This window comes from Medicago truncatula, chromosome 1 (assembly GCF_003473485.1).
Source record: "Medicago truncatula cultivar Jemalong A17 chromosome 1, MtrunA17r5.0-ANR, whole genome shotgun sequence".
Classification (NCBI taxonomy): Eukaryota; Viridiplantae; Streptophyta; class Magnoliopsida; order Fabales; family Fabaceae; genus Medicago; species Medicago truncatula.
The window spans coordinates 49235715-49257098 of NC_053042.1; the positions used below are offsets into that span (position 1 = coordinate 49235715).

At 31.4% G+C, this 21384-nt stretch overlaps 4 protein-coding genes across 4 annotated transcripts; 2 read left to right on the forward strand and 2 right to left on the reverse strand.

Annotated features, from left to right (window-relative positions):
- The first annotated feature begins 685 nt into the window (after window positions 1-685).
- LOC25485076 (remorin) lies at window positions 686-3020 on the forward strand. The gene is made up of 5 exons (XM_013614225.3): window positions 686-1100; window positions 2144-2197; window positions 2286-2373; window positions 2453-2534; window positions 2608-3020. Exons 1-5 carry the CDS (start codon window positions 890-892, stop codon window positions 2800-2802), a joined length of 630 nt encoding a protein of 209 aa, XP_013469679.1. The 5' UTR covers window positions 686-889; the 3' UTR covers window positions 2803-3020.
- Window positions 3021-3093: 73 nt separating this feature from the next.
- On the reverse strand, window positions 3094-5558 carry LOC25485077 (transcription factor MYB17). Its single transcript, XM_013614226.3, has 3 exons — window positions 4996-5558; window positions 4133-4262; window positions 3094-4033 (listed from the first exon to the last, which is right to left on the reverse strand). The coding sequence occupies exons 1-3, from the start codon at window positions 5126-5128 to the stop codon at window positions 3409-3411; spliced, it is 888 nt and encodes a 295-aa protein (XP_013469680.1). The 5' UTR covers window positions 5129-5558; the 3' UTR covers window positions 3094-3408.
- Window positions 5559-11370: 5812 nt separating this feature from the next.
- Window positions 11371-13590, forward strand: LOC25485078 (25.3 kDa vesicle transport protein). The gene is made up of 5 exons (XM_013614227.3): window positions 11371-11626; window positions 12134-12294; window positions 12882-13025; window positions 13231-13301; window positions 13390-13590. The coding sequence occupies exons 1-5, from the start codon at window positions 11436-11438 to the stop codon at window positions 13492-13494; spliced, it is 672 nt and encodes a 223-aa protein (XP_013469681.1). The 5' UTR covers window positions 11371-11435; the 3' UTR covers window positions 13495-13590.
- A 118-nt stretch (window positions 13591-13708) lies between these two features.
- Window positions 13709-16160, reverse strand: LOC25485079 (transcription factor LAF1). The gene is made up of 3 exons (XM_013614228.3): window positions 15910-16160; window positions 15480-15609; window positions 13709-14392 (listed from the first exon to the last, which is right to left on the reverse strand). Exons 1-3 carry the CDS (start codon window positions 16043-16045, stop codon window positions 13840-13842), a joined length of 819 nt encoding a protein of 272 aa, XP_013469682.1. The 5' UTR covers window positions 16046-16160; the 3' UTR covers window positions 13709-13839.
- Between the last annotated feature and the right edge of the window lie 5224 nt (window positions 16161-21384).

Sequence of the window (21384 nt, forward strand, 5' to 3'; positions counted from 1 at the left end):
ATTTTCATAATTACTAGAGTTAAATGATAAATATCTTGTAGGGATATATATATATATATATATATATATATATATATATATATATATATATATGATTAATCACCAAAAACTATGTACCTTAAATGACACCCATTACTATTTTCATTAGTGTTTCATTTGATTTGCTTATCAGAAGTATCATTGCTTTCAATTTAACAAAATGTTTTGATTTGTTATCTCGAAAGCTCGTCAAGGTTAGAGCAAACTCAAAATTCAAAGAGGGTTTACAAATTTTTTTATCGATCCCCAACCAAAAAGATCTTTAAACTGATAGTAAGAGTTAAAACACACGTCTTTATGCAAGATGAGGTAACTTTTTAATAACTAAAACAATCTTCGTTGATATGACTTTTCTTTTCAAATATGAAATATTTGTATATCAATTAATTAACATATTCACCACATTTTGTCCTATGACAAACTTATTTAACACATAATAGTTTAATACTCCTATGTCGTATAAGCAATCAAATCAATTACTCGAATAGTACTCCATGATTATTGAATTTATTTACTTCCTAATGTTGAAGATATTTGATAGATGTATCATGTATAATGATAATAAGTTGTCTGTCCCTATTGGTGCGCTGTGCCAACTCATAAGAGTACCTACCAATAAACCCACCCAGCTAAGCCTTTTAGTAGAATTTTGAAGTTATTATTTGTAGTAACAGTTACCCTTTCATTCTACAACTATAATATCTCATTCTCAACCAACCCTATCTCTCTAATATCTTTCTTATCTCAAAATATTACTTACTTTGTTGAATTATATTCGTGTGTTCTGTTACAACAAACACCAAAAAAGTTGTTCCAAGTATTCTTTCTTAGAAAGAGAAAGAAAACAAAAATGACAGATCAAGAGCAACCAAAAAAGATAGAATCTGAATCAACATCGAATCCTCCACCACCACCTGCTTCAACTGAGACTACTACTACTCCTCTCCCTGAGGCTCCAAAGAAAGATGTAGCTGAGGAGAAATCTGTAATTCCACAAGATAACAATCCTCCTCCTCCTCCTCCAGTTGTTGATGACTCCAAAGCTCTTGTCATAGTTCAGAGTATGACACTAAAATATATACATATTCTTCTAAATTCATGTGTTTATATTTTATTGGTTGCGTAGGAAACAATTTTATCATAGAAAAAAAGGTGTCAGTGCTTATGTTCTATGTTTTATCTACCTTTTTTGGTCTTTTTTTTTGGACTGGTATAAGGTGACCACTTTAAATTTTACGTTTTAGTTTCATGATGATTTTAATATAAAAGAGAACTTTCATTCGTGAGTAATTTTCCATCTTCAAATTTTCCCCATAATTGATTTTTTCAACGAGTAGTTTACATGAGTAAAAAAAATAATATCAATACATAGTTTTTATTTGGTGTAGTTCTAGTTTCTATACATATCAGCGATAGTTGAGACTTGTTTAAAAATTTCTGCAGTTTTAATAGCAAAATTGAATGTAAGGTCTAAAATTTGTCTTTCTTTGTCTTATAGTCTCTGTTTTCTTAATAATTTAAACAATTTTTGTGTGTAAATTATTACTTTAAATAGAAGGGGGTGTTTTTATCTTTCTTTCTTTTTCTGTTCTTAGCAGAAAAAGTTAATACTTGTCGTATTGAGTTTCCTGAAGGGGGGATTATTGAAAGTTTTAACAAAGAAAAGTCAAAACTCATCATTTACTAATCAAGTTTTGACTTCCTTGTATTTTTCTCAGTTTCCATTTGCTGGAATTTCTCTGATGATTGTTCTATTAGGAAGAGTTATATTTTCAAGTTGCTATGTTTACCAATTACCAATCAACTACAAGCTAATCAATTAAGTGTATGGTTAAATTGACAATTGAATTTAATATTATTACGATGTGTCACCTTGATTTCTTTCAACCTATCCAATACTGTGCATCCAAACATGCGTTAAGATTCAAGTAAAGATCGATTTTTTGCATATTGAAGCCAAAAATATGCACAGATTAGCTTAGTTTTGTAATCAGTGCGTTGGTCCGAACATATCATCAGTAATATTTGTTTGTAAGTCACCTTCAGTTCGACCGCGGTATAATCACATTGATATAATTATATTGTTAATTTGGTTTGCTATCAGAGACTGATGAAGCTGCTGAAGAGAAACCAAAAGAGGGCGGCTCTATCGACCGCGGTATATATCTTGTCATTGTGACACTCAATTTCCCTTTATGCACTTCATATGCTAACATTACAAGTTATGACATTTCATTCTTCTTCAGATGCTGTGCTTACAAGAGTTGCAACAGAAAAGAGGCTGTCACTAATCAAAGCATGGGAAGAAAGTGAAAAGTCAAAAGCAGAGAACAAGTAAGAGCTTTCACCATCTAATGTTTAATTTTCAAATTTTTAGAACCTTATTACATCGAGTCATGAATTTGATGAGCAGAGCTCAGAGAAGACTTTCAACCATAACAGCATGGGAGAACAGTAAGAAAGCTGCTAAAGAAGCTGAATTGAGAAAACTTGAGGTAAGAACTTATTTTATTTATATGACAAAATATGAGGGAACAATTAACTTTAATTACTTTTCACTGTGAATAGGAACAACTAGAGAAGAAAAAGGGAGAATATGCAGAGAAATTGAAAAACAAAATAGCAGCACTTCACAAGGCAGCTGAAGAAAAGAAGGCTATGATTGAGGCAAAGAAAGGTGAAGATTTACTCAAAGCAGAGGAGATAGCTGCAAAATACAGGGCAACTGGAACAGCTCCAAAGAAACTCTTTGGTCTTTTCTAATGCTACAATGTTCAAGCTTGTGGTCAACAAAATATGATGTGTTATTATTACTATGTGTTTTCTTCATGTGTGATTTGGTGTCTTTTTAGTTTATGTTAATTTATTCTGTGTGCATAGTGATGTATATTTGCTTGTTGTATATATCCATTACTTTGGGAATAAAAACAATTTAACTCTCATTCAATTTGTGCAATATAAAGTCCTTGTATTAGACCCACTAATTCACTCATTCTTAGATGTTGGCAAAGAAAGATACACCAATGAAAACACTGAATAACAAAACACAGATCATCATGAAACCTGGGACATTATAATTACACATAATCAACAGTTGTTGAAGGACGTGAACAAAATCACTAGTTGTTAATCCATTGATCTAACCATTCTCTGTCCACCCTTTTCCCCCTCTAAACATGGACCATGCATTTTTCAAAAATGAAGATATCACAAAAAGGTTGAGAAAACTAAACTAACTATTCTACCTACCATATATCAGAGTATTTGCCTTTCTCTATTGAAGAGACTAACTAACATAGTGGATGTTTGGTATCACGGTTTGTCAAAGCATTGGTATCAGGATGGCTCATTGTGATACCAAACACGCACTTAGTCACATCTACCATCAAGGAGATTCAAGAAATTGTCAGTATGTCCCAGGAAACCTATTTCATCAGGCATGCGCAGTAGGTGCTTCAGTGCAGAATCAGAAGTATCAAGAAATTCATAATTTCCTGAATCTGAACCAGATATATCATCTTCAAGCTTCAGTTTGTAGCTACTGGCATTTTGTTCCTGAATCAGGTTGACATCTTCAAGCTTTGGTGTTGACACTTTCAGGCTTTGTGTTCGGTTGTTTTTCACCTGCAATGAGACATCTGAACATGATTCCTCCAATGAGACGATGCTTTGACACACTACTCCTGCACGGAATTTGTCTCCAACATCAGAATGCCAAAGTTGAAGAAAGTAATCAGGGTATGTTTTAGTCGTAGAGCCTGAATTAAGCAAAGTGGACTCCAACGACAGCCTCGTCTCTGCTTCAACCCTTGCACTTTCCCACTGGACCATGTGGCGTGTAGAAGGAGAATTAGACTGGACATTCCTATCAGGAAGGAGACATGGATGTTTTTCCCCTAGTGACTGCCGGACACGTTTCTTTAAATGGGTGTTCCAATAGTTCTTAATCTCATTGTCTGTTCTTCCTGGTAGTTGAGCTGCTATAGCAGCCCACCTAGAAAAGAAAGATTGCATAGTTATCAGTTACATGCAAAGTGAATGTACTAAGCAAGTTACGAGTGAATAATGAACCTTTAGGACTAAGATGAGGTACCTGTTGCCAAGCATGGCATGAAGTTGAATAATAGTAGTTTCTTCTTCATTAGTAAATGAGCCACGCTTGATGCCGGGACGAAGATAGTTTATCCACCGAAGCCGGCAACTTTTACCGCATCTTAGGAGACCTACTTGTAGTAAACATGCATTAAATTAAATTAGTAAGTTGCAAGACTCCGTTTTTCTGTTACGGTCATATGTTCACTCTTTGCATACATGGAAGCACATTCAGTTACTGTAGGCAATCCCTTGAATCTCAAGGCAGGGAGAGCAAGGGACGTTCATTAGACCCTAACCCATCGTCCCTAGACACACAAACCCGATGCTCTACAAGTCAACTACTACCAGGTCTATTTAAGACGGGATTGAGATTGAGTTGTTTTCAAGGACAATTGCAACAAATTTTAAGGTACTCACACAATTATGAGTTATGACTGTTTTTTTAAAATATTCTTCCATGCATTCCACCTTAACTGTTATTTATACATTTCACAATCATTTTTTTGTTTATAATTTTTTTACTAGGAAAACACAACTGGGAGCAACCATAAGGTGGAATTTCTTCAAGAGTATGTACGCCTATAGAGCGAAAAATTTCTTTCACAGACAACTTCATTTGGAGAAAAACATTGGCTAATGGCTATAACAAATTTTAGATTCTATGAAAACTAAGTTGTGTGAAAACAACATACATAAACTTTTTTCAATCATAAAAGCCATACTAAAATATTCTTCCCTAGCTTCAATTCAAAATATTCCATAAGTTCACAGAAAGAAAGGAAAAAGCATACAAACAAAAAGTACCAACAAAACAGCAAAAAAGCAAAGAAAAAGGGTGTAAGAAGAAAAGTTTGACAGTACCTGCATGTTTAGGAAGTGTACGCCAACTTCCATGGCCATGTTTGGTTATGTAGTCAACTAAAGCTTCATCTTCTTCAGGAGTCCAAGCTCCTCTTTTCACACCATGTTTCTCACAACAAGGTGCTTTACCCATTTTTCACTTTCACCAACTCATTACCACAATAAATAACAATAATGACACACAACTTTGTCTTTTTCTTAGTGTTTTTAATAGCTGAAAACAAATTCAGAGTCCATTATTCATCATAAGGGTAAGAGAGAAGATAAGAAAGAGTGCTGTGGAAGTAAACCGACTTAAATATAAGTGTCATAAATGCATGAGGATAATTATTAACATTGAAAAGCATATAAATATGTAATGGAATTTAATAATGGTATGAAAGGTGAAAATGAAAGAATAATTTAGAGAAGGAAGTGGAAAGTGAAGTGTTGCAGAGAAGCCCCACTGAGAAGTCACATAAAGAGAGCATACATTACACTGAAAAGGGTCAATACTGTTTCAGTTTCAGATACAGAAAACGAGGTTATAAAACTAAATGCAAATTTATTTTTTCCTTATGAAAACAAACAATTGAATCAAAATGTGATTAATGAATTTCAACGAATAAAGAATTATTTAAGACAATTTCAATGTAATTTTTAAAGGAAATAGTTTTAAATAAGAGTCTTGTTTTCAAGGGCTCTAAGTATATTGTTTAAAAAATCTACAATAAGAAATTACTTTTGAAAATACAAGTGAAATATATGTAAAAGTTATAACTACACAATTTTTAATATAAAATTTACCAAATGCTAAACCAATGATTTTTTTGAACAAATTTTATTTACTTTTACAATTGAATTTAGGATTGCCAAAATCACTCACTCTTGTAAAAATCAGAAAATTAATAAAAAAATATATAAAATAAAAATCAGAAAATTAATAAAAAAAAAATATAAAATACTAGTACTATGTTTCGTGCATGTGCATGACATCATGGTTGCTTGAGGGTCAATTTATTTGAAAGACAGAAGAAGAAAGAGTTCAAAGGATTGAAGCAGAGAGAGTTCAGGGGGGGGGGGTCAGGTGAAGTTGTGTGAAAACTTTTTGAAGCGGTAGATTGGAGAGAGAAGTGATGAGAAAAGACAAGACAATACTATCGGCAATGAATGTTTATTGGTTAAGGTGTATAGTGTTGACGAGTTTCATTTATCAGCTGAACTTGAACGAACTGTGTAACGTGTCAAAATATTTCTCAACGTGGGCTTCTACAATTCATTTTCATAATTTCTCTTTATTTTTTGACAGGAGGGTGGGGAAATGTGTGACATTAATCTCTTGTGTAGATGGAAAGATAAAAAACAATTCGATCATCCATTCTATGCTGTCTTCCAATAGTAGATAGAAGTTCATATCTAGTAGTACTATTTTATCGGATTAATGGTCCAACTGAACTGCTCACTAGTCAAATCGAGTTGAGTTTACATAAAAAAGAAAAAAATTACTATAAACTTTTTTAAAAAATTACTTTAACAATTGTTCTAAAAACACTTATTAAGGATTCAAAAGAGAAAGATTTTATAAAATTTATATAAAATAAGTTTCTTTTTAATACGTTGAATACACAATTTAAAAAAAAAAAGATTTTTTTTGGATTTCTAAACAAATACACCAAGGGCACTTTAATGTAAAATAGGAAGTTTATGTTAGTTTTGTAAAAGAATTCATTCAAAAAGTCTTGAAAGATCCAAAGACTGAAGAAAAAAAATCCTTGAAGCTATGGAAATACATATGAAATTGACAACTCTATAACAGTACTATAATTTTTACAAGTTTATCGTTTATTAAGCTTAGGGCATAGTTGTTAAAGACGTTTTGGTGAGAAAATATGGAATATGGAGTGAAGAAATCAAAGAGGCAGCTAGTGCCTAACTTGCATCGCGGGCTATGAACCTCGCATCGTGAGAATATAATGCAAATCAAGGAGAAGCTCTCGACACAACATCGAAGGACATGGGAGAGGTGGTGCGGAGATGGAAGCTTCTAATCGTACCACCATCAGTAGCAATTACATCTTGAAGGGTGAGATTTGGATGATCGGGTAAGGCGGTGGAGAAGATTTGTGTTTGGTTAGAGAGAAGTCGGAGATCGATAAGGCTAGAGGGAGAGAATAGGTATCAATTGACTTGATTTTAGAGTACACAAATTGAAAATTCAATGATATTAAAAATTCAATGAACTAGATTTTGCAAGGGCAACTCAATATACCACAGGTTTATAAATTGTAAAGTATGTATACGACTTCAATTTCCACAAAGTACAATACAAAGGTGGCATTTAGGGTGGGTGAGGGAAAGAATTTCCCACCATAGGAAAGATACTTTTTAATGGTTGGATCAAAGAAAGACCATAGTATTATCATAGTCTCTCAACATTATATTATTTTTACATTATCTTCCATCATCCTTCTCTTTCACCTCCATATCTCTACTCCCTCACCCATCACCACCACCACCACCAACAACAACAACAACCTCTCAAAATCAACCTATTGACCTCCACAACAAATCCAAGCAAAAGAAGCAAAATGACCACCTCACCATTCCCCCTTTTCTTAGCCTTTTCTCACAAACAATGGACTGTAACCTTAGCTTCTTTCCCACATGTTGATCTCGTTACACTTATAATCTCACAAACAAATTCCTTAAACATATTCATTGATAGAATTATCAACATTTTATAACAAAAACCCTACAACGTCAATTTCAACATAATGAACATGAATCCTAAAATCAAGGAATGGCCGAAGAAACAGCAAAAACACCACAATAATTAAAACTTTATCTCGCTATTTTCTGTTAGAAGTTTCATGAAAGTCTAGGAATAGAAAATTAAAATTAAAATGGAAAAGGGAATAATTATCAACGGTGGAAAAGGAAAACAGTTAAGGATTTTGGGTTTTTTTTTCTGTTTCCTATCTGTTTAATCATATCACCATGAAGGAGAATCCCAGAAGTTGTTAATGGAAGGTTGAGTGGGTGGCATGAAGGGGAGAGAATAGTAGTAGAAGATAGTGTTAAAAAAGAGAAATAGAAATGATATTTGAGTGCTGAAAGACCATGATAAAAATGTGTTCCTTAATTGATCTAACAGTTTAAATAAATTGACCCATGATAGGAAAATCTTTCCTATTCCCATCCTAAATACCACCCAATACAAATAGTAAAACTAAAGAAAATCATTTACACAGCATTTTCATTTAGGTGGTAATTTTCCCAAGTTATATTTGCTTACATTATATTTACTTTCTTTTTTTCTTAGAGCAAACTTTACAATGAAGATGTACCACATTGTTGGATATTTGAATATTAGCTTCATTTTTGGCTAAAACAAATATTTATGTGAGATGTTGAACACGATGTGCCAACATCCTGGCATGGTTCAGTTGACCTGCACCCTGTCTTGTTTTACGCACACGCTGTTTTATTTAAGGAATCCACGCCTTTATTCTTGTTGGTCAAGCTGCGTGTTTTTAGCACATGATCATATCGGTTTGTGATTTCCTAAGATTGTGTTATCTACTTAGGAAAGTTTGGAGGTGATCATGATGTTCCTAATAGTGTGCCTATATATTAGGAGCTTCCTTTTCTGATTCTGTTGTACGTGAAATGGATCACCGAATTGTTCTGAAGCCCAACAAGATTAATGACACGTATTGCTTTAGTATTTAAACAAGACTGGAAGACCTAGAGAAGTATTCAAGCTGTCATTTGAAGAATAGATCATCTAGGGTTTTGAGTCTGTTTATGTGAGCCTTTCGTGTATCATTTTGATGCATGTTTAGGACTGTGTTTGAGTTGTAAATTGTGCACTACTCTGAAACTTTTAAGCAAAGAGGTAGGTAGTTTGTAAACTGCACCTAAGCTGTGAAGTATGGTGTTTAGTTGTTTTGTTTGAAAGTAACTTCATTTCATTGTGTTTGTAATTTGAGAATCACAAGGGTTGTGATCAGTTGTAAGGGAGTGAGATGAGATCTCAGATCTAGGAGTTCCTAGGTTGAAGTCAGTACGGGTAGGTCCTAGGTCATTAGTGCAAATGAGGAGTTTGTTGAGAACTATTGAATACGGACTACATTAGTGGATTTCCTTCCTGGCTTGGTAGCCCCGAGAGTAGGTGACGTTGCACCGAATTGAGTTAACAAACTCACTGTGCCTTTTACTTTATGCTTTGCATTTTTCTTGTCTTGTGTTAGCTTAGTGTTCGAAACATTTTATTCAACATCTGTTTCTGTATAACTCGTGTTGAAACATCGTATAGAACATCGTAAGTCTATCGTGCCAGAATTTCACACTAGTTAAGAAGAAAAAACTAATTAAACATTCGTAAAAAGAATGAATGCGTATATAAATAAAATAAGTTTTTTATATATGCTAATTTAATTATTTTTATAAAATAATATTTTTAATTAAGTTATATCTATTATTATTTTTTTTATAAAATAATGTTTTAAATTAAATTATTTTTCGAAAGTTATTGAATTATTAATATGTAACAAAAAGAGTTTAACACGAACACCAATCAAATATCAACTAATTATTGGAAAGCAGAAAGGAATGGTTGTTATATAGTGCGAAGTGCTTATCGTTTATGTGTGGAAGAATTAGTGGATGTTTCATATCTTCATCGTCCGGGTAGTTGGAATAACATTTGGCGCTTGAAGGTTCCACCAAAAGTTAAAAATTTCTTATGGCATATGTGTCGAGGATGTTTACCGACTAGAGTTCGCTTGCAAGACAAAAGAGTTTCATGCCCGACGAATTGTGGAAGTTGTGGCTCTGATTATGAGGATTTAAATCATTTGTTGTTTGAGTGCCGATTTGCTATTCAAGTTTTGAATTCTGCTGGTGTGTGGTTTGATGTTCAACATACTGCCATATCCACATATTCTGCTATCAATTCCATCTTCCATATGCTTCAAAACCTTCCTCCGAACATTCAACAATGCATTGCAGCAATTTGTTGGAGCTTGTGGAAGCATCGAAACCTCAAGATTTGGGAGAACGTAGAAGAGAGTAGTGCACAAGTGGTTGAGAGAGCGCGACATCTAATTAAGGACTAGCAGGAAGCCAAACTGCGCCTCTACAGGAGGCCGCACAGCAGCAGGTTGCTAACACATTGCAGCATAGTGTGCAGCCCCAAAATTTCCCAACTGGACCTGCTGTCCCGCAATGGTTTCCGCCTAGTAGGGGGAGGTTCAAATGCAATATTGACGCGACTTTCTCTGAACAATTCCAACGGACAGGTATCAGAATGTGTCTTCGGGATGATTCTAGAACTTTTGTTTTAGCTAAAGTGATGCCTTTTGATCAAGTTTATCTGGTAGTTGTTGGCGAAGCTTTGGGTCTTTATCATGCCATTCAATGGATGCAAGACATGTAATTACAACATAGATTTCGAGCTTGATTCTAAAATAACGAGAGATGCTTTCCACTCCCGTATGACAAATATCACAAAATTTGGCAATATTATTGATGAGTGTCGAGAGCAATTTTTCCCTTCCTTCACAAACTCTAGGGTCGAGTTTATTAGGCGACAAGCGAATATGGCAGCTCATGCCTTAGCAAGAGAAGCCATTTCCTTAGCTAGTCCCACTATTTATTATGCAATCCCACAATGTCTTGAATCTATTAATATTAATGAATGCTATAAGCATCTTTTCTTAAAATAAAATAAAAAATAAAAAATAAAACAATTTTCATTTTCTTGAAGATTCACTACTCACTAGTGAGTTGTCTTTTCTAAATCTAAGCCATTGAATTTTGAACTCTTGAATCAATGGTACAATAAGCATTTGTGTATTGGTACACGAATTTAATCATTTGTGCACCTTAAAAGTCACCTATGTTATCATAGTTTAATTAGTAAGAACATTGTATATAATATGGAGGAGTTGAATTTTGAAATTTGAATTTTCCAATTATTCAACTTATAAGGTGAATTTCTAGTTATCGTTGGGTCTGGGCTATTTGAAGATTATTTTTTTTGTTGAGATTTTAGTAACTTTAAATTTTATAAAACAAATTCAAAAAAAGTTTAGTTTGAAAATATAATTATATTTCTGTATTACATTAAATAATACTAACTCCTATTGAAGGGTGTGGGATATTTTAGGTTACAATTGAGATGGAAGATACTGGCTTTTACCATTTGGTTCATAACTTTTGCAAATGGCAACCCTATTGTCTTTTATATTGTCATAAATCATAATGGTTCCTTTTGCACACACTAGGAATAACTTCTTTTCCAAGTTCCTTCTCTCATTAGTCATTCCTTCCCCTGACATATTCTATAAAAGGCCTTACAATCACAAATAAATATATGTAATTGAAGTCAAATTTAGAAAGGAGAACAAATCATTCCATTTGAGATAATAAAAAAGAGTAGTTTTAATTCATAGATAATGGTTAAGTTAACTATAGTTGGAAGGGCAAACGATGGATTACCTCTAGCACAAGGACTAAGATATGTAAATGAAGAAAATGGTTATCTTTCACGATACAGGCAACAGGCAGAATTTATACTCCAAGAAATTTCAAAAGGAGCATTGACACCTTCCATGATGACCATTCTCATTGACCATTGCTGCTTCAAGTATCTTTAATTTTTTTTTTCTCCAAGTTTTTCTTTATGTTCTTTTAATTTGTTTAATTTTTATTTTTGCTAAAATTGTTGCCATGCTTGCCATTATTATTTTTATATATAATTCATATTCTAAGTTTTAAGTGTGAGTGATTAAGTATTACATCTACTAAAATAAATGTTGGATATATATATATATATAAAGGAGACGATCCATCACCCATATACCGGATGTCTTAAAGTTTTAGGATGAGATGTGACGTCTAACGTCTAAATGTGGTTCTGAACGTTTAGTTCATTGTTGTATTCGGTGTTCTCCACACTATTCAACATCAATTAATTGTCCTTCATCACAATCTAGCTAGCTTGATGCTCTTTTTAATTAGAAATATGATGAAAAGTGACATTTTACATAAACCATAGGGATTAATTTATCGAAACTTTTTTTGCTCTAATTTCTTAAGTTGCAGCAATTCAACAAAATTTGTTTAATTATGATTGTGCTATTTTGTTGTTAAGCTTCTTGGTAGAGAATGGAGTTGTTTACATTGTTTTGTGCGAGTCCACGTACCCAAGAAAACTAGCATTTAATTACTTACAAGACATACAAAAAGAGTTTGAGAAGTTTGATAAAACCCTCATAGGCAAAATTACAAGGCCATACAGCTTTGTCAAATTCGGTAATTTCTTGCAAAACATTAATATGCTATGCTACAATGAATCATTGACGTGTTCTCCCATCCCATAATAATTGTTACATTTTAAATAAATAAAAAAACTAATAAAGTGTCACTCTTAGTTTTTCAAATTTTTAATGTAATTTAAATTATTATTATTTTTACAATTGTACCATCTAATTTATATTATGTGTGCATTCCCGAATTACTATTTTCTACTCTTTTTTTTTTTCAAAGCAATGAAAATAAAATGCAAATCAGGATTAAAGCCTCAACCTGTTTACAAAAGAGAGAAAGGACAAAGGATATCCTATATCAATAAAACAAAGTGTAACTTGCCAAGAATTACTATTTTCTACTCTACATTTATGATAATAATAATCTATCGATGGTCAATTAGATTAATTTGGTTAGTAAAAAAAAAGGTTTATTTAGATTTTGTAAAAAAAAATGTTAATTTGACAAAATTATTACTTCATATATAAATTTTCCTGAATTTCTGTGAAATGTTATGAAATATTAGAGGTCCAACCTTTGTTAAATTTTTGTTTAGCCATATTTCTTTGCCAAAATCACAATTTCATTTTCAGATGGTATAATTGCAAACTTTAGCAGACAATACATTGATACAAGAACTCAGGCCAACCTATCAAAACTTAATATCAATAAGAAACAAGAGTTAAACATTATTACAGAAGAAATATCCATCATCTTAGAAAGAAGGAGAATTTCAGGTAAGTTTTTTACTTTTTTTTCACCCTCACATAATGTTTACAATGACACTTACTAAGTTTCTTTAAAAACAAATTAAAATTATTTCTGCTAAGTTCCTTGAAAAAAAATTGTACTGAGAAATTTACTGAACAAAGTCAAGGAAAAAATTAAAAAGTTATGCCAATTTTTTGGTGACATGTTAATATGAATATCTTTTATTTACAGAAACAATGAGAATGTTACCCGTTAGTCCTCAAAATTCAGCCTCCTCAATATGGTGTTCCCCAAGCCTTGAGGTATTGTATACAGAAATTAGAAACAATAAAAAAGATAAACTTTAGCACTCTTACTAATTAATTAATTATGCATTGTTTTGGAGCACAGGTGATTGCTATGAAATGGACACCAATTTTGATCATGGTCATTACATCTATTGCTCTTCTAGGGGCTGGTTTAGTCCTCACAGATGACTATATTATTTCAGGATGATGAAGCTTCAATTATGGATGGATTTCATGCCCCACTAGTTACAACTTTGATTTTGGAAACTAGTAAATATATGTAGTGGCCCATTGAATTCCCTTCCCATGCAGGCCAAGCACATCAATAATATCCCAGGAATAACATATGAAGAGCACCATATATATAGTAATTAGTTCTTAATCTAAAAATGAAATTACATGTGTGTGCACAAAAGCAACTCTAACAAAATAACAAATAATTTCATGTGTATATGGTAACCCTGTGGAAATTGAAATCATTTGAATTTGGTAGGAGGAATATAGTAAATACAATACATTACATACATAATTCAGTATGTATAATTCAAAGCCCTCAAACGTACATTGCATCATTGCTTAGATTGAAATTGTTACTTAAATCAACTCCAGGCATGCAATGGACAAACCCATTTCCCACAATTTGATTTGCAAATTTAATCTGTGAATTGAACATCTCAGTGGCTGAAATGTTAGTCACACTATTATGAAACTCTCCATTGAAGGGTCCTTCTTGCATTGTAACTTCTTGAAAAGCTGAATTTTGATCAAATCCATTTCTCATGACCAAAGATTCAACTGAATTTGAAGAGTTCCTATTATTATTATTAACATGATCCAATGAAAGCCATTCAGCAAACAATAGTTTTGGTAAGGTGCTTTGATGAGTCTCTTTGGTGATGCTCTTATAATTATGTGGATCTTGTGTTGCAAGTTTTTGAAGAGAGGGTGAAGAGTTCATTGTATCTGAGCTTGAGCTAGCATATTGAAATTGTTTGTGTGATTCCATTTCCATAGCTTTGGCCACTCTCTTTTTCAAATATGAATGCCAATAGTTTTTTATCTCATTGTCTGTCCTTCCTGGCAAATGTTGTGCTATCTGTGACCACCTGACCAATATAGTTTTAAGTTAATTTCTCTTTAGCATTATTCAATTAAAGGGATAAAAAGATTAAAAGAGTACATGAAAATATGCAAATTGCATAGTTTGGCAAATTCTACATGGACCAGTAATTGAAAATTATTATAAACTTCAATGATCACATATGTCGTTTTTTGAAACTAGAAGTTTACAATTCTTCTTGTCCTTGTGTTTGAGACTATGACGCAATAGGTGTTGGTTCGATAAACAAAGAAAAATAAATATGTATTCTTCAAAATTCAATTCATATTTATTTTTCTTTATTTTTGTCAAACCGACGTCGATCATGTCCTCGTCTTAATAGTAAAGACAAGGAACGATGTGAATTTCTACTTCTAAAAAACACCGTCGATCATTAGACTCTTAGATAATTTTAAATAGTGGTTCATATTAAATTATCTATCAAATGGTCCACCCCAATCTCACCACATAGGTTTATTTCATCTCTCCTTGGTAATTGGTAACAGAATTAATCCCACGAGTATATATGCAATGTACATGTGTGTGTAGCAATCTTTTTTGGTGTGAAATAGTTGTACTGTATTTGAATAAAAAAAAGTTTGATAATACAACTGATTATATTGAAGTATGTGAAGGAAAACTCTATAGAAGGAACACATAACCTTGAAATAGGTTTAGTTTGAATATTTTGTTCAATGTTCATCAATTATTAAAAAAAGAAGAGCATGCCAACCAAGCCAATTCCTGGTTTGACTTAATTACCAATCAAGCCATGCTTTTATTTTTCCATTAAATAGGACACCTAGTTGCTTCTATAAAATAAATAAAATTATATATGAAACTACCCTCCAATCCAATTATATTCTCTAACTTAAGACTTTCACATAAAATTCACAACATTAATTGTTTTTATCTTTCCTTGCATTATTTTGCACTACTTAAAAAGACAATTAACTACTCCTAACAAGTCTGTATGAATATTTTAGACTAAAATTTACAAAAATTACTAATTTCAATACTTTGAACTTTTGGATAAAATTAGAACTTAGAAAAAAATGACAAAAAATAAAAGAAGATTTACTCTACTAACATACTTGTTGCCTAACATGTGATGAAGGGTGAGGATTGTTTCCTCCTCCTGTTTGCTGAACTTCCCTCTCTTTAATCCTGGCCTTAGATAGTTAATCCACCTTAGTCTGCAGCTTTTTCCATTCCTTTGCAAGCCTGTACATGTATGTCATTGTACTCCATTAGATAGAACAATTGAATATAATTGTATACACTATGATTCTTCAAATTTATCATAAGGACTTAATTAAAAACATTAGCAGCACAAGAAATTTTTGAAAATAAAAATAAGAAAGAGATAAATTATTATTAATTATAGTGACATTGATGACCATTTTAGGATTCAAACTCTTACGACTGAGCTGACACCTCATGGACAAAAACTTTATATTACAATGACCTACTTGTAAATATGATTAGGGAATAAATGCATCCATGAAGAAGAAAGAAACCAACCTGCCTTAATAGGGACAGAGCTCCAGCAACCATGACCATGTTTAAGAATGTAGTTTCTGAGTTTGTGATCTTCTTCAGGTGACCATAAACCTTTCCTATGTTTTGGTTTTGTCTTTTCTAGTGGCTGGAACCCCATTTTGTTTTGCCTAATAAAACTTCACTTTAAATGTTAAGCTTTGATATTCTCTACAAGTGAATAATATAGAGCAGACTCAGATGAGAGAGAGGATGGAAAAATATTTTGGTAAGGAAATAATGCATAAGCAGACTTGTATATATAAAGGAAGAAATGTTTCATTTTTCCAACATAAGTTGAAATAATTTACTAAATAAATAATTTATAAACAAATAACCTTTTGTTAAAAATAATAATAATGTATTCCTGCCTCATAATTTGAAAACGTGTTCCCCTTACTCAAATTCACCCTTGCAGACTCAAAGGGTGCCAACATGAAAAATGTTGGACCCTAATGTATCATTGTTTAACATATATCTTTGCTCCAATCTTTTTCAAAAGTAGTAGATTTCATGTTCAAAGTACCCCAAAAGTTATATGACTTTATTTTTTGTATTGTCTTTTATACTTAAACGGCCAATATAAACATTTTTTTTATAACTATACAACCAAAAAACATAAATCATGCGGTTAAACATTAGATGGGAATATTAGTGTCTTTATTTGTTGATGCTTAATTTTATTTCTTTGTTAAAAAGATATGAAAAGAGACTTGAGTACTCACACACAACATAAATTAATGTATAGTTGATGAAACTTCATGTTATTCTCTAGCCAAGAAGACTAAAATGTTAATGAGGTAATCGTGGAAATGTGCATATTCAAGTCAACCTTTGTCTGGTGGCAATACATTCTCTGCCGCCCAAAAGCAATTATCAAACATTTTTATTATATGGTTTACATTTTGATCATCACAATTTTATTTTGGTGTAACTAGCTCTGAACTATAAACATATTAAAACTAAGGAAAAGATGTAAAACTGTTAATTTTTTTTGTTGGTCAAGTGTAAAACTGTTCATTTTACTACACCCCATATTTTTTTTTTGTTACAATTACTACACCCCATATAATACCATGCATTTACTCCTATAAGCCTTAAATCTTATAAGCGTAGTTTTAAATTGTGATTGCGATTGCACTGCGAATTTTATATTATGGCAAAATGTAGGCAAATGAAGACATAATTGATGTTTGTGATATTGTTGCGAAGATTTCTAAAACTTTTATATTGTACGTAGATGTAGTTTCAGTTGTGGATCGTAATTTATAATTGTACCTATTTTGGAGGAAATGACAAGTTAAATGAAAGAACAAATTACACATCAATTTGAAGGAATGTCAAAAATAGCTAACAAAAAACAAAGACTCAAAATACATAATAAAAACTTTTGAAATCTCTACTTTTTAATGACATGGAGATAAATTTTTATTACAAATTTAATGAAGTTATGAAACAAGTTTTTGTCCTGTGTCAGTGGCTGATGTATGCAGTTGATGAAATAAAGATCAACAAGAGCAAATTTGGAAAGGTTGAAGAATCTTCAAGCATGTGTTTCTGAAGTTGCTATAGGAGAAAAATCGTCCTTACTAGAGCCATTGCACTTGCATTATTGCTTGGTGAAAGGAACATTTGTACAAGTTGGCAGAAAGAACATGAGTTCATTAAATGTGGGCTACATCATATGATAAAAATACTAGTAAACTTTGATTTGATCCATTTCTAATCATTATGGGTGAACTGGGTACAACAGTATTTACCAAAAATGATCAGCTTAAAGGCTATTCAAGAGGGACCATTTTTTACACTTCTAATTCCATGCTGGTCATATAAAGTGTGAACAAAATTTTACCCAAGAATTGATACTATAAATATTGGATATTTTGGTTGATTTTAACAAATATACTTAATCATGAAATTCTGAAAGAGAAAAAGAAAACAAAATCCTCATTTTAGGGGATTATATATTTCCACTGACTAATCTACCACATTTCAAGATTACAGAAGCCATGTTCGGGAAAAATAAAACATGGTCACACAATGTATGTTTTCAATTCTTTAAGGTGAATTTGTTAGAACAGAAATGAAGGCATCAATAAAGTGCTTAATAGGTATCACGGTGATTCTTACAAAAACTATAATTTATAGCTTCAACAAAATCATAGCGTCATTGTGATTTAATCAAACTAACCATGATACCATGCGCTCAAATATTTTCAAAGTCATGTTACTACGTAAATAATGGTGATAACAATTCCTAATTCCTCAGTCCTCATAAATCATAATGATAAAATGATAAAAGTTTAAAAAACATAAAGTTATAATAAATCAGTTGGAACATGCAGATGTATGATGTATGGTTAACTTATTTGAGAGAATCACACAAGTTAGGTAGTATGATCAAATTTGATACTAAAATTGTGAAATGGAATCTCACAAGTCCATGAGTATATCTTTGGGGTTGGTAATGTTCCTTCAAATAATGGCATATACAAAGCACAACAAGCCATTGACCAAGAAAATGATCCCCAATTAGTTTGTCAAGGAACACACGAATCCTAAGGGATAGTATGTTTGTATTAGTACTGCATTATTCTCAATATCATATTATTGAATCAAATAATGACTTACTTATATTAAAAAGGAATCACAATTATATTGTTGAGAATTGGATAACGTGGTTGTTGAATAAATAAACTAAGAAATGTTTTATTATAATATTCCATACTATATTTTTCCTCTGGAAAACATAGGGTTAAGACAAAAAATGAAAAATACCATGTAGCACAATAAAGAAAAATATTAGATAAAAGTAAAAAAGAAAAAAAAAAAAAAAAAAACAAGATAAAGTTTATTTTTAAACCGGATATTTTTCATAATTACTCAAATTTGAACCTGGAATTTTCTTTTGTGTGTGTGAGTTTTACGGTGGCGGTCTGGTCGGACACTACTTCAGCAAAAAAAAATTGATAATTTTTTTTTTAGAAAAATGATATTTTTGTTGATTTCATTTGTGTGAAACAAGACTAGCTTTTTTTTTTACGAAAAACTATTTTATCTTGTTTTACTATTTTTAAATGGAAAAAAATATATAAAATTTGTATTTTTTTTTTTTTTTAACAATCCAAAATGGAATATATTAAATCATCAAGAGTGGTTCATCCCGCACAAGGTATGCAAAAGAGAACCACTCAACAAAATACAATGTTAAGTGTTTGATGCTATTAAAAAAGACACTACGAAAGAATAACAAAAAGAAAGCTACACCAACATTCATACAATGTAAAGGATGCTGCCACCATCCATTATAATTGAAAGCGAAAGTGGACAAATTATGGCCTTTAGCCATAAGAAAGATATAAACTTGATGTTGTCCATTAAATAATCCAAATCCAAAATTTTCTGTTTAAAAATATTGTTGTTCCTTTCCTTCTAAATAACCCAAAGACAAACATGTCAGATTACTTTCAGAAAAGAATGTTTAAATTATAGTAACTCTGTCATATGACCAAACTAATAAAGATAATCACGAGTCTGATGCCATAAAAGAAATGCCGACCCAATGTATTCCTTCTCATTAAAATTCGTCTACTGAATAATTTGTAAAGTCTTTTTATGTAGTTTACTTTTATATTAAAAGAAATTGTTGAACAACACATCCACAAAGAGTATAAAATAATATTGCCACACATGGTTGACATGAATCGGCCTCCTCTGAGGAACAATTTCTTTAGTTCTTCACACATTTTCTGTCCCCCTATTTTTTTATAAAATAAAAAAATAAAAAAAAATAAAAAAAGAAGTTAAAACCCCCATTTTTAAAACTTTATGGTCCCAACTTCAACTTTTTTTTTTAATTTTCAACCATCATTTCATTTTGAAGTCATTTTTGTTCATTTATAAAAAAAAAAGTTATTTTTGTTCATGTGATATACAGTGGAGTTTAACATGGAAAGACCAACAAGAGGTAGTACAGGAATATTCACCTGTTGTGAATCGACTACGCCTTTCGGCCAGGACATGATGGTGCAGGTTGCTTTAAAACCGTTGGTTATTATTATTTTTTTGATACACTTAAAACAAAACAAAAAAAACAAGCTCCACAGTAGTTGTTCATCGCTTTATCTGTATTTGTTAAATGTAGTGGTAATGGGCCAACGTCAATGTGTTTAATTCTGTAGCAATCTGAAGCATAACATTTTAATTCCAGTTTTTCTTGACAATTTTTTTATAATCCCAGTTTTATAAATTGGAAAATAAAATATCGAAATTTGACAGTTAAATGCAAAAAAAAAGGTTGATTTCGTTAATTTTTGTATCTGTATATAGTTTTTTTTTGGGTACATATATAGTTTTTTTTGTTAAACTACTAGTAACTATTTTTTATTTTTTTTTAAACAAAACTACTAGTAACTAATGAGTGCTATTTTTATTAAAATAGAAAAATTGACACCGAGAAGAATTATTCTAAAGCGATAATTCTAAAATAATTTATATTTTTTTACCTTAATATAATGTCACTTTAGAATAATTTATTATCTTAATAAAATAAGCTACTCCTTCTGTCTCATCTTAATTGTCAACTTTTTTTTAATGTCTTAATTTTTTTAAATTTATTTAATTATATTAACATTTTAGAATATATTAAATACCACTTCAGTTAACTACTACGCTAATTATAATTAATAAAAATAATTTATTAAATTTTATCATTAAAATCAATTCAACTAGTCATTATTTTAAAAACTACGCATGGGAGGTGTAGTTTGGAGTGTTATTTTAGATGGGAGGTGTATTTCAAAGTTTAATTTAATATTCCAAACACTTTTTTTTTTTTTCGAAAATCATCAAACTGAAAAAAATCTTTTGCAACTTGTTGATCTACATTTAGAGGTTAAAAATCATCTTTTCCATGGTGGAAAAGGATTAACCTTTTCCATGTTAAACTCCATCGTAACGTATTAATTAATGATGTGATAATGCTTATATGGTCACAATGAACAATCATGTCAAATAAAATTAAAAAAAAACAAGTGATATCATGTTGCTAATGAATATATGTTACATCAAAAAAAATATTCCAAATTAGGATGGCGGTGAAAAATTCAGAAAAAAATGAAATTGAGATTATAAAACCAATTTTTTAAATGGGCATTAAAATTTCATTTAAAAAAAAAAAACAGGGATATGTATTTAATCTTTTTTAATAAGAGGATCAAAATTACTTTATTTTTTGGTACATAACTCACGCACACAAAGTGGAGGTGCCGGGGTTCGAACTCTGGTCAATACGGCCGGCCTAACAATTTCGGCATTTTTGTCAGTTGAGCTAGAACTTATGGGACGAGGATCAAAATTACCTTAGTTAGCCAAATAAAATCTAATAGTAGTATTTCATAAGTTTTAGCTCAACTGATAAAAAATGACAATATTGTTAGGTCGGACGCCCTCACTAGAATT